The sequence below is a fragment of the Eretmochelys imbricata genome, chromosome 10 (assembly GCF_965152235.1).
Source record: "Eretmochelys imbricata isolate rEreImb1 chromosome 10, rEreImb1.hap1, whole genome shotgun sequence".
Classification (NCBI taxonomy): Eukaryota; Metazoa; Chordata; order Testudines; family Cheloniidae; genus Eretmochelys; species Eretmochelys imbricata.
In genome coordinates this window covers 13,608,804-13,625,715 of record NC_135581.1, presented here as the reverse complement: position 1 = coordinate 13,625,715, position 16,912 = coordinate 13,608,804, and the positions used below count along the sequence as shown (strand labels likewise).

General features: G+C 39.6%; 1 protein-coding gene and 1 long non-coding RNA gene across 3 annotated transcripts in view; one reads left to right on the top strand and one right to left on the bottom strand.

Annotated features, from left to right (window-relative positions):
* DNAAF5 (dynein axonemal assembly factor 5) overlaps positions 1 to 10,095 on the top strand; it is a 41,743-nt gene extending 31,648 nt beyond the window's left edge. Inside the window, exons 10-13 of one of the 2 annotated variants that reach the window (XM_077828579.1) lie at positions 733 to 883; positions 3,502 to 3,658; positions 6,063 to 6,254; positions 8,712 to 10,095. In XM_077828579.1, the coding sequence (XP_077684705.1) occupies positions 733 to 883; positions 3,502 to 3,658; positions 6,063 to 6,254; positions 8,712 to 8,842 (631 nt within the window). In that variant the 3' untranslated portion in view covers positions 8,843 to 10,095. Of the gene's footprint in view, positions 1 to 732; positions 884 to 3,501; positions 3,659 to 6,062; positions 6,255 to 8,711 lie in introns of those variants that run through there. The other variant, XM_077828580.1, reaches the window with a different exon arrangement.
* Positions 3,100 to 13,192, bottom strand: LOC144271307 (uncharacterized). Its single transcript, XR_013347329.1, has 3 exons — positions 13,128 to 13,192; positions 8,613 to 8,658; positions 3,100 to 3,296 (listed from the first exon to the last, which is right to left on the bottom strand). It is a non-coding gene; the product is annotated as an uncharacterized LOC144271307 (long non-coding RNA).
* Positions 13,193 to 16,912: the final 3,720 nt, after the last annotated feature.

Here is a 16,912-nt window from a genome sequence, read left to right as displayed (position 1 = left end):
GGTTAATTCTTGTTCATATCAAAGGTATCACTGATTTACATATGATTTCATTCATTTGTACAATGAAATGGGTGCACTGCACCCAGGTGGCACCCAATACACACAAGCATGGTGGACATCCCCAAATTCCAAAAAAAAACACCTTGCATTGATTCTGGTACCACCAGAAAATACTACAAAGCTCTTATCCTAGGGAGAGTGGCTTCTGAGCGAAGGAAAAGCTGAATTATTCCAATGTGGATTTGGTGTAATATCAGTAATACGGGTCTCATCAATAGCAAATACACTTCTCACTGTATATAACATTGTTCACTGGACTATCTCAAAGGGCTGCACAAACTTTAATGAACCTTCACAGCACTTGTGTGAGTTGGGCTTGTATTATCTCCACAGGCGGTAAATTCAGACACAGAGAAAGTAAACAGCTTACCAAGATTAACACACAAGTCATTAGCAGTGTCTGAAATGGAAAAATGTCCAGACTCCTCTTTCCCTGAATATGTTAGTGTTTTGTTTGAAGTCCAGATATTCAGCCAAAAAAAGATAAGCAATTAAATTATATTAATATATATATAAAATAATCATATTGGATATATATGTTTAATTTTTTTTATGCTATGTTCTTCCTGTTCTCTCTCTCTCATTCCAATACTGAAAACTCTCCATTTCAGCCTTTGAATCTCTTCACCACTTTCTCATGAACCTTTATTTGCTTTTTTTTTTTGGCTTTAGGCAGTTTCTTAGCTACTTTGAGATCGTGATAAGAGAGATATTGGCTCCTAATCTGCAGTGGCATGCTGGAAGAACAGCAGCTGCCATCCGCACTACAGCTGTATCGTGCCTTTGGGCTCTTATTTACAGTGAAATGCTTTCACCAAAAGAGGTAAACTCCTCTTTCCCCAACAAATGTACTTTAAAACTTAGGCAGGAAAACACAAGGCACACGTAGTAAACACAAACTTACCCTTTACAAAATTAATTCTTTAAAAAATGTAATGTTTTAAGATGTTTGCAATATTGTTGTAGCCATGTTGGTCCCAGGATGTGACTGAGAGGTAATATGGATGGATGAGGTAATATCTTTTATTGGACCAACTTCTGTTGGTAGAAAGGCAAGCTTTTGAGCTTGACAGAGCTCTTCCTCAATTCAGGGGAAGGTAACCAGAGTGTCACAGCTAAATATAAAGGGGACAGATTGGTAAATATAAGGGGTACACATTCATTGTAAGAGACCACTTAATTTTAAGTGGGCTGTTAATACTTCTACAGACTTAGGGCAAAGGAAGGTAGTAGGCAGTAGGGTATTTTACAAATTGTTGTATTGAGCCATAAAACCAGTGTCTCTGTTAAGTCCATGATTTTTAGTGTCCAGCAGAGTTATGAATTTAACGTTCCTAGGCTCGTCTTTTGACAGTGGTGTGCAGGTTTTCTTTGAGGACGAGGACTGAGAGGTCAAATATGGAGTGATCACTTTGTGAAAAGTAAAAAGAACAGGAGTACTTGTGGCACGTTAGAGACTAACAAATTTATTAGAGCATAAGCTTTCATAGGCTACAGTCCACTTCATTGGATGCATAGAATGGAACATATAGTAAGATATACATACAGATAAGTTGGAAGTTACCATGCAAACTGTGAGAGGCTAATTAGCAGTTTGCATGGTAACTTCCAACTTATCTAGGTGTGTGTGCGTGTGTGTGTGTGTATGTGTATATATATATATATATACACACACATATACAATCTTACTATATGTTCCATTCTATGCATCCAATGAAGTGGGCTATAGCCCATGAAAGCTTATGCTCTAATAAATTTGTTAGTCTCTAAGGTGCCACAAGTACTCCTGTTCTTTTTGCGGATACAGACTAACACGGCTGCTACTCTGAAATTTGTGAAAAGTATTCACCCACGGGTGATATGGTGTTTTTGTCTCTCATCATTTTCCTATGAGAGTTCATTTGCGAGCATAGTGATTTTGTTTGTTTTCACCCACATAGTTGTTTTGGGACATTTGATGCACTGGATGAAGCACACCACACGTTATGAGAGGCATGTATCAGACCCATGCATTTTGAAAGCTGTGTTAGCGGGGTATTGATCTTCATAGAGTAGAGATATGGCTGCAGATTTTTTTCTGTTATTCAGGCAGGGTCTGGTGTCACTTTGATTTCTTGTATCCTGCTCTGTGGGGAGCTTGCTTCTGATGCTGAACTTGGTGAGGTTGGGGGATGGGAGGTTCAGGAAAGTTTTTTTTTATATCAGGAAGTGGACCCCATCAAATATGAGTTGTAATTGTTTTCACTCTGTATGGCTTCCAGCGTGGGGTAACCAAGAAATGTATTGTCCATATGCAGGCAGTCAGTTACCACAGAGTATGCTGCGAAGGAGTACCCTCCACAACACACCTTTCGAGATTCTGGGGTCCTACCCATGCCTATCAAAATGTGTGGTGTACCTAATCCAGTGCATCAAATGTCCCAGTAACAACTATGTGGGTGAAACCAAACAATCACTATGCTTGCGAATGAACTCACATAGAGTATTCTTGTCTTTTATTATTTTTCTATCACCTCTGGACGAATACTGAGAAAAGGGAACAGGTGTAGGCAAAGCTTCATCTAGGTCCAAGTGGCATCTTTGAATCACATTGCTTTTTATACAGTTCACTGTAAGAGGAGGATGCTTATGGTGCAGGTCACGTTGAGAATACTATGGGCCACAGTTAATCTATTGGTCTCATTAACATCCCTCCCTCATTCTGTTTAACATTTAATTAACTATAAAGAATTGCTATTTAAAATAAAGAAACAAGTGACCTTAAAAGTGCTATTAAAACTACCTAATTTCGGGGGCGAGGGGTTTCTGTGATAGGCCCTGATTCAGCAGAATGCTTAAGCACAGACTTAACTACATGCATAAGCACTCCCACTGACTTCAAAGGGACTGCTTACATGCTTAAATTAAGCACATGCTTAAGTGTTTTGCTGCATCAAGACCATTGTACCTTGCTACAGTAATATGCAGTACAGAATATACATATTACAAAAGACAAAAATATGAAATTCAACTGCAGGCATGCTGTATTACAAAGGCCTTTATTTAAATTTTCCATTTAGATCATGAGCGGTATGTGCTAGTGTACAAAAATAATCCTCATCTTACCAAAATGTTTTTTAAAATATACAAAAGCAAGTTAAACATATGCCTTTGCCCCTTACACGAGATTCAACTGCATGTTTCCCCGAAAGTGCTCATCAAATGACTGGTCTGCTCATCTATTTTCATTCTCCATGCTGAATGAAATCCAAAAAATAAAAGAGCACAAATGAAGTAGTATTATAAATATTAGCGAGCAATTGGCTTTTTAAAAATGGTTTTAAAGCAGACAGCATCTTTGACAGATCTCCTGAAAGTTAAAATAACTAATTAGTACACGGATTGCAAGGGATTGCATGAAAAGCTACTATTTTTTTAATGACTTTTTTTTATTGATTGTAGATTTTTAAACTAGAAGATGCACTGATGCCTCAGGTAATTGCCACATTGGATGAAGATTCTAAAATGACTCGATTAATGGCTTGTCGTATTGTCAGTGTTATTTTAAACATCTGTGGGAAGCAGTTTGATCTAGATAAACTCAACAACATTTATCCTGGTATGATTTTTTTTAAATCCTGTAAATATTCTTAGAATTTAAAATAATATTTTAATTCTTCCTTATAGAGGAGATGTCAGCAACTCTGTAGCTAACATTGCATTTGCATTTTCACCTAAAGCAGGGTTTTAGGCTCTTTGAGCCTGAAAAATATGTGACTGGTGCATTAGGCAGGTCACAGGCTGACCCTAAGACTTTTTCACAATCGGTCTAGCCCTTCTGCAGTTTCTGTCATGGTGTCCTCTAGCCTTGAACCTGTGTACAGGGCCAGTATGAGGCCTAGGCATGGCTTAAGTGAAATGTAAATAGTGCATAGAGCTTGTGCTGGCTCTCTACATAGAGGTAAGTGTTACCCTGAGTGAATAAATTGCTTTCCCAGCCATTCATTCCTTCACTGTCCTGTACACATGCACTATCTAAAGGAAGGCTATTTCTGCATTCTTTGATCTGGTATTTTATCAGGGTTCATGGGTAATTTTTTCCCTCTAATAATTTCATAAACATACAAACTTTGGGAAGAGGCTGTACAGTTTTGTGCATTTGGCAGCATTTTTGTTTGACCGGCTGCACTCTAATGTCCCGATCCTGCAAAGACTTGCACATGTGCTTAACTTTACCGGCTTTAAATAGTTTCACTTGGAGTCACTGGGTCTACTTATGGTGTGTAAAGTGAAGAACATGCATAAAATTTTTGCAGAATCAAACCTAAAGCCATCATAGTGCTATTGTGTGTTTGCCCACTAGATGGAACCTTACTCTATAGTATCCTCTCCTCTTCAAGACTTGCCTGCTCCTCATCTGCATCATTCCCAACTTAGATGGCACCAAATAGTGTGCATTTTAACTAGGGGTGCCAGGCATCTGGTTTTCCACTGAACACCCAATTGAAAAGGGGCCCTGGCAGCTCCGGTCAGCACTGCTGACCAGGCTGCTAAAAGTCCGATCAGTGGGGCTAAAGGAAGGCTCCCGAGCGTTGGCACTGCAACTCCCATTGGCCAGGAACCGAGGAGCCGGACGTGCCAGCCACTTCCAGGGGCCGCCTGAGGTGGAGCCCATACCCTGAACCCTCTGCCCCAGGTCGGAACCCCCTCCAGCACCCAAAATCCCTCATAGAGCCTGCACCCCACACCTCTCCAGTACCCCAACCCCCCTGCCCCAGCCCTGAGCCCCCTCCTGCACCCAAACGCCCTCCCAGAGCCCACACCACCTCCCGCACCCCAACTCCCTACCCCACCCCAGAGCCCGCACCCCCTCTCGCACCCCTGCCCCAGCCTGGTAAAAGTGAATGAGGCTGGGAGAGAGTGAGAGAAAGATGGAGTGAGCAGGAGTGGGGCTTCAGTAAAGGGGCAGGGCAGGGAAGAGGCCAGGGCAAGTTTTGTGCGATTAGAAACTTGGCAATCCTAATTTTAACTCTAGTGCAGGCAGAACAGAAATAAATTATGCAAACAGTAGCTGTGCTCTGCTTTTTGCCAGTACTGTTCAAAATCATGCTGACAGCACACCATGAGGTAATGCTATAAGTAGACTCCACTTCAAAGAGTAATGGTAATAATGTTCTATACAGACAAATGTGTAGATGGACATGCAAAAAAAGCCAGGAAGAATAGATAATGTGCACTTGTATTTAAAAACAAAAAAAACAAAAACACGCAACTCCATACTGTCGAATAGCTTTACTATTCTTAGGATTTTCTATATCACCCATCAGCATAGTAGCTAAGTGCTGAACTAAATGGTCCTCAGCACAATCTGCTGGGGATTGGGTATCAGGAATGGTGATTTTAAATGTCTTTTTTCCAAGTAGGGCGCCATTGTCATTAATGTGTTTGCCACATAGCACAGCAGGAAACCAGCAACGCATTTTATAGGCATAAATAATCAGTACTATCACTGAACAATTATCAAAGGATTTCCTCGTCACATCCTACTGGACTCCATGAATGCAATACCTCAGTCCCATAGATAGTCTCAAACTCATAGTAATTTAATATACAATATTAGCTCAAATAACAATAATTGTCAGAAATATGTTTCTGAAACAAGTGTTGATGCTTCAAGTTCTAATTAAATTCCCATCTGTATTTTTTTTTAATGCATGAGTATAAATTCATAATATCTTTATGGAGATTTGCTTTTAAATAAAAATCAGCTAAATCAGTAACAATCAAATAATGATATAGTGCGTGATTATTTGGTATAGTGTATTTGATATATTCCAGGAACTCAAAGAAGGGTGACAGAAGCAACATTATAAACTTTAGCTTTTAACACTCGTGAAGTACATTTGTATTTTGCAGTGTCTCGCAATATAAAAGAAGAAGAAACAATTTGAAGATTTTTTTTTTAATGATTTCTCACATCTGTCCAATGTTACTTGTTCAGTTATGTGTATGCTTCTTTTTAGAACTCTTAAAGCGGCTGGATGATGCTGCACATGATGTACGACTAGCAGCTGCTCAAGCCTTAACTAACTGGTTTAAATGTATAAGAAATGATGATGAAAAATCTATACTTAAAAGTAATATTGAGTTTCTTTACCGAGAACTGTTGATTCATCTGGATGACCCTGACCAAAACATCCAACGGGCAGTCTTAGGTAAGTCAGTGAAGGAGCTATAGTTTAATGAGCAATTTAGATTGAATATTCAGTGTTGCATACAAATAGGTGGGTGGGTGTATTTGTCCTCTCTGGAAACTAGATCGCTTCTTTTCATCCCAGAGCATCTTTACAGACACAGGAAGCACTAGTGACACCATTCATTCCTGTCCACTACTTGTTCCTCCATTAAGCCCAGTCTGGTCATACCTCGTCATACGAAGTTCCACCATCTAGTCAATGGTTGGCCTTTAGGTCAGACTGACCTTGGTTGTGTTGTATTATTTTCTTTGGCACCATATCTTCAGTTTGTCTTCTGCAGTGTCAACACCATTGTAATCTTTTGAATTGCAGCCAATCGCATACTCTGCTTTTACACCCTACTCTCCATCTAACTTCTTCATTTATTTTAAAATCATTCCACTTTTACACCGGCCATCTTCCAAACAACTCTCCTTTCTACTGCCTCCAGCTTTCTGATGTCTCTTTCATTTAATGCAGCTGCTTCATTAGAGTAATATTGTTAATATACTAGTTTGATAAATTTTCACTTTGGTACCAACATGTTTTTATCAGTCCATAATTTCATGAACTTCTGTGCAGCATTTGCACATCTCTTTTTAACCTCATCCTTCAGCACTGATCAAGCTTCCTAGATACACATATGATTTTACTTGTTCTACAGTTTCATTGCTGCTGCATTTCACCATTTTGTCTATTGTCCCTTTTGAAGATGCAGCCACTTAATTTCCTTGGCATTTATTGTAAGTCCAAGTCGACTACACCAATTTTCCAAAGTAAGGAAGAGTATCCTCATTAATTCAAAGGTGTCATCTGCATCAGCTAATGAGTTTAACTCTAGATCACCCAATATCACACCCTCAAACTTGTCTAACATTCTTAATTCCCAGTTTAAGAACTTGATGAAAAGTGATGGTGATTCCATGCTGCCTTGTCTTACACCAAACTTCAACTTGAACCAGTTGCTTAATTTTTTACCAATTCTCACGGCACTAGAGGAGATTTCGTACATAACTTTTATAATTGCAATTATCCTATCTGGGACTCCATATGCTTTTACTACTTTCCATAGTGCTTTATTCCAAACTGAATGAAATGCCTACATGCTGTGGATGAAAACAGCAAACATCGTTAGTCTCCATTCTCACTTTTTTTCCATCAACTGTTGGAACATATCTGATCCGTGCAACTTTGGCCTGGTCTGAAGCCACACTGTTCCTCACCTACTATTTCCTCTAAAACTGGCCTTAATCTGTTAATTACTTTCCTCATGATTTTTCCCAGCACTGATGATAAGCTTTTACCTCTATAAGTATTCAGACTGGTAGGATCTCCTTTCTTCAGGATTGGCACAAGTATTGTCTTTAGCCAATCATCCGGTATCTCCTCTTGTTCCCATACCTTCTCGTATATTTTTCCAAATCTTGTGATAGCACTTGTCCCGCTGGCTTTTTTTGCAGCTCAGCTGTTATATTGTCTGTTCCTTGAGCTTTCCCATTTTTTAACTGCTTCCCTGCTCTTTCTAGTCCTTCTTCTGATGGTGGTTCAATACTGATATCCATTCTCCTTTTTAAGATGTCCTGTTCGTCTAGTTTGTATAGAATGCTTGTATCTGGATGAACTATAGGGTTCAGCACTTTGTCAAAATGCTCCTTCCATATTTCCAGCACATCTTCAGCATTTGCTGTCAGTTCACCGGTAGCCTTGTTTACTGCTCACACCATTGGCCTAATTGTTGCCATACAACTTAACGTTCTTGTATATCATTTTCATATCTTGTTTTTGTTGAGCCTCTCCTTTCCAGAACTTTTGCTTGTCCGATCTTTGTGATTTTGCATTTTGCACGATTCTTTGACTTCTGGTTTCCGAACAGTCTTGCCTTGTTTACGCTTTTTCTGTAACGTTCTTGTTTGGTTGCTTGTCCAGGTTTCCCTTGTTTGCTTACACCTTTCAGTAACTCGATAGATTAGGGAAATGTAATGGGATATAGAACTTTTCACCACTAAGTCACTGCCTCATATCTGTCAGAAGTTAGTAATCACTGCAATATACTACCGTATGATAGCTGTTTTGTGGTCTACGTGAAACGAATTGGTACTTTCAGTCCATTTTCAAGCAGATGGTTATCAACATTGCAAATATCAATATCAGCAAAGGGGCTGTCCATAATTTACATCATGCATTGAGAGGGGTCCTTAATTTTCCATGTTTGTTTCAGTGTTACAAGGGGTGGGAATGGGTCTTGAAAATCACCAGAAAATGTGTTGTTTAATTTATGGACAGCCCTAAAGAGTACAGGGATTAAATTAGCATAAAGACTGAATATTAGTTTCTCACCTCTAAATGTCCTTCCAGATCAGGTTTCAAGTACTTTGAAGCATATCTAGAGAAGGACAGATCTTTTGATTATTATGAATATATGTTCTTCTTTTACAGAAGTTTTAAAAGAAGGAAGTGTTTTATATCCAGAATTACTGGTAAAAGAAATAGAAGCAGTTGAACATAAGCATCGAACTCCAGCGTACTGCAATCAGCTACTACAGCACATTCAGTCACGTGGGGAGTAGAATTTCTGAGTCAGGAGTGGCAACGCTGTCTCTAAAACAGCCTTGTTTGAACTTCATATGAACTGGAATTGCCTCATTTCCAACTCTACAATAAAATAAGTTGAGCAATAGTTGTGTGGCTCTTTTGCAAATAGAGTAGTGTCATCTTTAAAAGTGAAATCAACACACTCTGACATCTTGCATTGCAATTTCAACAGGACTGTGCATACTTACAATTAGTAATACAAAACAGAATGTTTTAATTTAATTAATTCCTTATTGAAAGTATTTGGGTTGGGGCAAGAATGCTCTCTGTGAATCTATCTGACAATATTTATTTTTGAGAAAACTACCTTATTTTACAAACTAACCTCTACGTAATGTACCCTCAGGCCTAAAATTGAATCAGCGAAGCTCATGTAGGCCTCAATCCTGCAAGCTGCTGAGTGCCTCCAGCTCTGGGAATTGCTCAACACCTTGCACAGCATCAAGCCCTACCATCGTTATCCGTGCATAATTTAAATTGCATCAAGCAACAGAATCTTACACCATTTTGCGTACTGATGCTCTTAAAGTACTGTATTAGTTAAATGCAGAGCAACTGACCCAGCAAACACAGCAAAGTGACAAGCTTATTTCTTAGGGCAGTGCTATTCCAATTAAAGGTATATTAGTCACATAAGCATCATACTTGGCAGCATTTGCAGAATGGGACCCTTCGTTTCCAACATGCCTCCATTGTAACTAGCATCACGTTTTGCAATTTTTAAAATAAAACCATTAACCCAGAGGGGAAAAAGTGTATTTTTCCACAGTACTTGTAAATCGACTGAATCTCTTTGTACTATGTTTACTTCTTGCAGTATACAAAATGAGCCTGTACTATTCTGAGCACATGTGACTTTTAAAAAATGCTTCGTATTGTCACTGTATTGCACTGTCTGAATAGAGAAGAATTTAATGAGAATATATTTAGGAATATACGACAAGGAATTAAGGATTTTACATGACATTAAAAACAATGGTCTTTTGTTACAAAAATATACTTAGATCAATAGTATTTTTATTTTTGTACTCATTAATTACATTACGTCTGTATTTTTTTTATTGTTTACACTGTAGTGCCTTAAACAAACCAGATTGTGTTGAATCTGATTTTAGGTAACCGGTTTGATTTTTTTTTTTTTTTTTTTTAGATTTTTTAGTGCATACAATATGGTTTCTTTCTGTATGTTGAGCTGTATAATTAAAAACTATATTTACAGTGTCTTTGTCTGTGAATTACAGTATTATGGAGTGAAATTAACACAAAATACAAGACCATGGTGGGCCTTGGTTTCTAAAAACGTTCCTGTTATTGACTGAAGATTTTTCTGTTATTAGGCTCATCTCCCAAAATGGCTTGGCTTACACACTCCACATTCATATTGTTTTCTTGGCCTGGAGGAGAAGTGCCTTTTTATTTTTATTATTTTGGGGTGGTTAGGAAGGAGTAGCTAGTGTGGAAATTATTAAGATAAATAATTAAAATAGCTTGTGAGGGGCTTTTCTCCTGATTAACGTAGGCAAGTAAGGGGTTAACTAGGGACTCATTACAGCAAGGACATAAGGTATGTTCCAAAGTCCATTGAAGACAGTGGAATCTCTTTGAATCAGGCCTGAACCATGGAGGCAGTATAAGGCTGGGGGAAAGCCCCACAGGGGAATAGAAGGTTCTCTTGTTCCTTATCGTCCCAACCTAGTGAAGAAACTTACGTACGGACACTCCCAGACCAGGAAACAGGTGGAAGCGGGAAACTGACCATCTTGCCTCCAAGAGATTTTGTTCACCCCCACACTCTGGTTGAAGCAAATAGCTTTTGTTAAATACCCGGGGGTGGGATCAAACCGAATTGAGCTGTAGACCAGATTCTGCCTTGGCCCATAGTACAGGGAAATATGTTTATGCAAAGGTGCATATGTCTTAAATTGGCAGGGTGCAGATTTTTCCTTGTTTTATTTCCCCCTAACCCCTTTGCATTTTACCTGCAGCTAAAGCCCAAGCCACGCTGCACAGAGCTGTTATCATTTGTGTATATAGCAATGTTTTCAAAGTATCTTGAATGTCTATAAATATAAACTGATTTACTGCTGAATCCAGATTGAACTGCTGTAAATGTTGTGGTGAGCTAGAGGTGGAGGAAGGGTATGGATGGTCAAGTAGAAGACTATGGCAATTAATGTAGAGGCTGAGAAGCAGGGTTATAGAGGTGTGTAACCAGCTCTCTGCCATGCTTTTCGGGCCAACTCCTGGCTTGGGGGCAGAGTGTGGGCATGCCACAGGCATGATCTGAGCAAGCTGTATTCTGACACTTACCACCTAGTGCAACAGCCCCTGTGGACCATCACAAGTTGTCATGATGTACAGCAATCTTGAGGATGTTCTGTTTTATGCTGGGGACCAAAATGGCTACTGGCAGCCCTCATGGATCAGAGAAGCACAAAAGCGTATAGCTGAGAATCTGGACCACTCTGAAAGATACCTCAGGTTTCTTTAGCAAAGATTTTGAAGCTGATTATGCCAATAAAGTATTTTTAATGGCATTGAAAAATAAAGGAAAACTACAGTGTAATTTTCACCAACTTTGTTGACTGGTATGAGTACAAGCCTTAGATACAATAATTTGCATTCACATTCTACCATCATCAGTGTCCATTCGGTTTAGCTATTAAGGACTTCTTAATTAAATGTGCTTTGAAGGTAGATTTTTTTCTGGCAGACAGTAACCTCTTCTACCATTTTAAACTAGCAAAATCAGGTCGTAAACAAACAAAAACAAGGTCTCATCAAAGAAATATCTGAATTAAATAACAGAAACAGACAAGTTAGCTCTTATTTCTACTTTCCCATTCCTTTGTACGAACATGCACACAAGTCAATTTGCATATGAAAATAGGGTAGGCCCCTATAGCTGTAAGAATCTAACAAAAGGGACTGGAGAATCCACTAGCTGCTTCCTTCCCCTGTCTCTCCCCATAGAATGAATGGTATCTTGGTCACTCCTCCTCTGACATGGGAAAATTCTAATCCTAAACCATATGCGCACTCAAGCAGAAATCTAAACTGAAGTTCCACTTTCCATCCACTAGACTTCCCTATGCAGAAGCCAAAATTTATTTCCTCCCCCTTCTTCTGGAAACTACCTTCAAAACTAAACAGTTGATCCAACTGTTTTATATAGGTTCTTATACCATGCTCATCACTGTAGTATCTGAACTCCTCTTGGAGGAGGACTGGTGGTGATTCGCTGTGACTTTTCCTGATGCTGACACCAACTATTTTTCTTCTGGGAATACTTTTGCCCAGCTCTATTGTTCCTATTTACATAGTGCTGTAAGCATACAGTGTGTTATATAAAAAGTAAAATGTGTCAAAGGAAGTCCTGCTCTGAAAAGCTTAGATTCTAAAAAAATTAGCTTAATACAAACACAGAGCAGTGAGTGGAGAGAGATTGTAGAACAGGAGGGTTATCAGATGCTATTTGAAGGTGGAAAGGGAGGTGTGATGTACGTGGGATGGCATATTTCACATAGCTGTGACATAGTTATACAACTATCCTACTAAAGCATATGTCACTTGTGTGCCATACTGAAACTTCAGAAGCCAAGGAAATGTATCAAACTACTACTACCAAACAGTCTCCTGCAGCATACACCAAGTTCTGTTTCCCAGGCATCAGCCCAGACCCATATTCTAATTGTAAAGTTTTCTTAAAGACCTGCCAGATAATGCAACCACGTTGCAACTCCTGTGCCAAAGATACAACTTCTTAAGAATGCATCTACAATGGCAAAGTTCAGACTTCTTTATCTCTACCAGTGGCAGCAACCGGGTAGATATTGAGCAGGTATTTTTACCACTGTATTGTTTAAATAAAGGGTATTTTGAGACCTGGCTTCACTTGAGATGCTGGGTTAGGGGGAAGAGAGAGATGTCCCTTCTTTGATGGAAGTGAAAAAGAGTCAAAGTTTCTCCAGGCTGACCAAAGCTTGGTGTCCAAAGTAGTCACTTCGAAAGCTCAAGTGTCAGCCCGATCACCCATCTTGAGTACTTTGGGAAATGACATACAAATGTCAAGTGTTTCTTTAGCAAGGCTTCCACAGGAGAGCCTTTTTAAAAGCTTACAGAGCTAAGTCCCTGACTCCTCCATCTAGTTTCTGGGCTCATTCCCTCTTAGCCATGGTGGCTTCATGAGCTGAACATGCCTATGGTCCTTACAAGGAAATTTTTAAAGCAACAGGCAGAGCCTCCCAGTATAACACTCACCATGGTCCACAAACTGGACATCCTCACATCTTCCAGTGTGTTGTCTGGATGGTGAATGCTCCAAGTAGATGGTCCCTCAGTGAGGAGAAATGCACATGAAAATTATTACCTCAGAGATAAGGGGTGCTACTAGTTTTATCTATCCCAGTGTTTCCAAAGTTCTCTATAAACAGATCCTGTTATTAAAATCCCATCATGGAGGATCTGTGGACCTGGATTTGCAGGGAAATGGGAAAATGTATCCTCCTTTCTGAAAAATTAATTTATTAGAAAATCCTGGTCTATAGATTCAACTTTTATCGAGTTGGTTGGGATGCAATTGAAATGTATTAAATTGTTTCTGTTTGGCTAGTTCAGCTGTTTTACCTGCTCAGGTTTATCAGAGTTTTTGGATATTTCTTATGGCAATATTTATCATGTAGCCTTCAATCAAGAGTAATTTTTCCTGGCTGTGAAAGTTATCTGACTCTTCAGGAGGGTGTGGTTACCCTTGCACTGCCTGTGATGGAGAGAACTAGTTCTGCATTTTTCTGCAGTGCTGGCTACAGGACCTGTCTTGGAGAATCTTTGGACCTGGATTCGCAAAGAAAGAAAATGTTCGGTAAGTGGCATGCATTTTCCTTATTGGATGTGATGTCTTTTAAACGTTTGCCTGCTATCTGAAGTAGAATTAGCAGCTGGGGCATTAAATGAGTGACAGTAAAGCACCCCAGGCAGACATTGAGACTTCAGTCGCATAGCCCATGTTGGTGCTGATCTCTAGAGACAGGACATGCTATGACAAGTACTATGATGTCAAATGGCTGCCTTGAAGTGTTGCCGCACTCCGTCCCCACCCCATCCTTAATGACAATATAACCATACTGGCAGTTACCACAGACTCTGACTTCTTCTTGAACACTTACATAATTCTGATGGTTTATTGTGGTACAATGCAGATTTTCTGAAGCTGTTTGTTTGCATTTTGGGCTTTGTCAGCCTTATCTGCTGATACCTTGCCTATTAGCTGTTTAGTTATATCCACAGATGTGTGTTGACGTCTCTTGATTTTATTTTTTTTAAATGAAGAGGGGGTTTTTAGATGAGAAATTTTTCTATAACATGTAATGAAATTCACTTTCAGAAAGGAGATTCTGAATAATTCCCACAGAAGTCAGAGGAAAGACTCCCATTGGCTTCATGGAGAGTTGGATAAGTTCCCCAAAGAGCAAACCTCGGTCTTATTAAATATAACCATTAATTAAAAACGTATTGCCATTGACTTCAGTAGGGTTTTACCATTGACTTCAGTAGGGCCAGGATTTTATCCATTGAATCTTTCCTTGGGGTCTGCAGAGTAGGAAAGTGAGTAACTGCTAGCTTCTCCAAAGGACAGCAAGTCAGAGCTTGACCTTTTGGACACATGATGGATTGGAGCCATAGCCCTTACATTTTTAATTATATGGAAAAAAAGAGCATAAAGCATGGCCATTGGAATGTGTGTTTATTATTAGGGAGCTGAAGGATCAACAAAACTTACAGACAGTTACCAGGCTTGTGTCCAGTTACTGAGATCAATTCCCCAGGGAAGTTTAGCAATAGCAGTAACTGAGCTGAAGTAGCAGAAGAGAGCTATCAGGAACAAGGCTGCTCCGCCAGCCCTCATCATCTGTAATCAGCTTTTCTTGTTAAAATCTGAAATCCCCTTTAAGTCAGGACAATGGCAGGATCTCATAGTAAAGTAGCACTGAAGGGATATGCACCCCCATTTCACTGATGACCTGATTCCAGGGTCTGAAGCAGCATTACCTTTGGCTGACTTCACTGATGGCACAGAGAAGGAGACCCTGTCAATTGAATCATATGGTGTAAGAAACAAAGTCCTTTGCCTGTATCACTAACAACTCTCTGATTTACTTTATTTGTTTATTCTGGTTGATTATTTTGTGGATTCCTCAGTCAGTTTCACTTTCATTTGCATTTGATTTCACTTTGCTCACTGCTGCATTGTTTTAGATGCAAGAAACTTCAGAAGAATGTTTATTTGGTTTAAAATTGTTTCTATTCTGGGTTTTTTTAAAATCACTGACTATATATACAAGCTTCTTTTGATCAAAGTGGCTCTTTCTGGTCTTGGAATCTATGAATCTTTAACAAAATCTAAATATTTGGCCAAAATTGACTCCACAATGTCCCTAAAACCTGAGGGCTGTCTCCCCACAACTGAGGGGCAAAGGCAAAGTTGGTGCTGAGTCACCTTTCTGCACCACCCCTTGTTCCTCTGATGCTGGGGTTGGCCAGTGAACAAAAGAGACCCCAGCACAAGTTAGAGCAGCTATGAGTGCTGGAACAGTTTCCTAACCCCATTCTACACTTGGCGTTGCCAGAGTACAGCACAGTCCAAGACCATCCAGAGAAATGAGGGGCCCTGGTACCTCGTGTTCACTGTGGCCCCACTTCTTCCCACTTTACACAGATATTACACACATTTTCGGAACCCACTTGAGCTTAAGGCCCAAGTACAACTGTCTCCCCTCTCATTAGCAGTGGCCACAGCCTCCTGGGAGGGAGGAATGAGTGCAACAGAGCTGGCTATTCCAGCTCTACACTACCAGAGGATTCCCAGGGGATTTAGGCTGAGGACCAGGTCTTGACTGTCTAATTCCCTTAAACCTCCAGCTACCCTTCCCCGCTAAGAGAAGGAAGCAAGTGTCACATCAGTGCAGAAGGAGAATGAGAAGAGAGACGAATGTCGAAAGAATGAGGCACTAGAGGTGGCTTTCTGAAAGGAACCTCAGCAGACAGCAGAGGGGAGCTATTAATACCCTGCTCCATTTTTTATTAAACTAGGTGTTAACTTCAGAGCTTTAATACAATCATGTCAATATTACATATAGCAACCTTTTAAAATAAAATACATGACTGGAGTCAAGGCACTTTTTAAAGGAACAATGGGTCAAATTCATTTCTGGGTGTAACTGCAATGACTTAATTGAGTTACACCAGGGATGAATCTGGCCTGTCCTAGTGTCTTTATGTTCATAACCTACTTCTCTGTTTCTCCAGGATGAACTTTTTGCCCATTTCTTATCCAAACATTCTGCATCTAGAAACTGTTTGGGATGGGAGGAAACAGATTCTCCCTGCTCTTCTTTTCTTTCATATTTCTATATTTATCACCAAGTCTCTCCTCAACAAGCTGAGTCATTTTCCCTTGAGCACATAGGTAAATAATAATATTGGCCTAATTATACCCTTCCTCAAGAAATATAAGCTACACACGTTCTATTTTTTCTGATCAGTTATTTCCACTTGGATGGCCTTGAAAGAATTCTGGTCTCTCACTGTAAGGGGTAACACGCACCCAGAGATGCCGGTAAGAATGGTATTTTGATTTTCGATAAACATTTGAAAAGATTGAAGATTTTAAAGTTGTGACTCAAACACAGATTTCAACTTTAATTTATGAAAATGTATTACTAAAATATTCAAATAGTCAGACTCATTTCAAACCTATCTTGAAAACGTGTAAACGTGTGTAAACAGCTCTATTGGCTTCGTGGGATTATTTACAAGCTTAAAGTTACTCACATGTATGTTGGCAGAATCAGACCCCACTGGTGCACAGCACTGAACCTTTAAGCAGCATTGAGTCTTAAATCCCAGTGGACAGTTTCGTGTGCTGTGCAATGGTTAGTAACACTTAAAGGAAAAGGCACATGAGAGAAAAGGGATGAGAGATTAATGTAAAGGAAAGAAGGTGGTATAGACCTAGGTGGAAAAGATAGTGAATTAAGATGGAGACA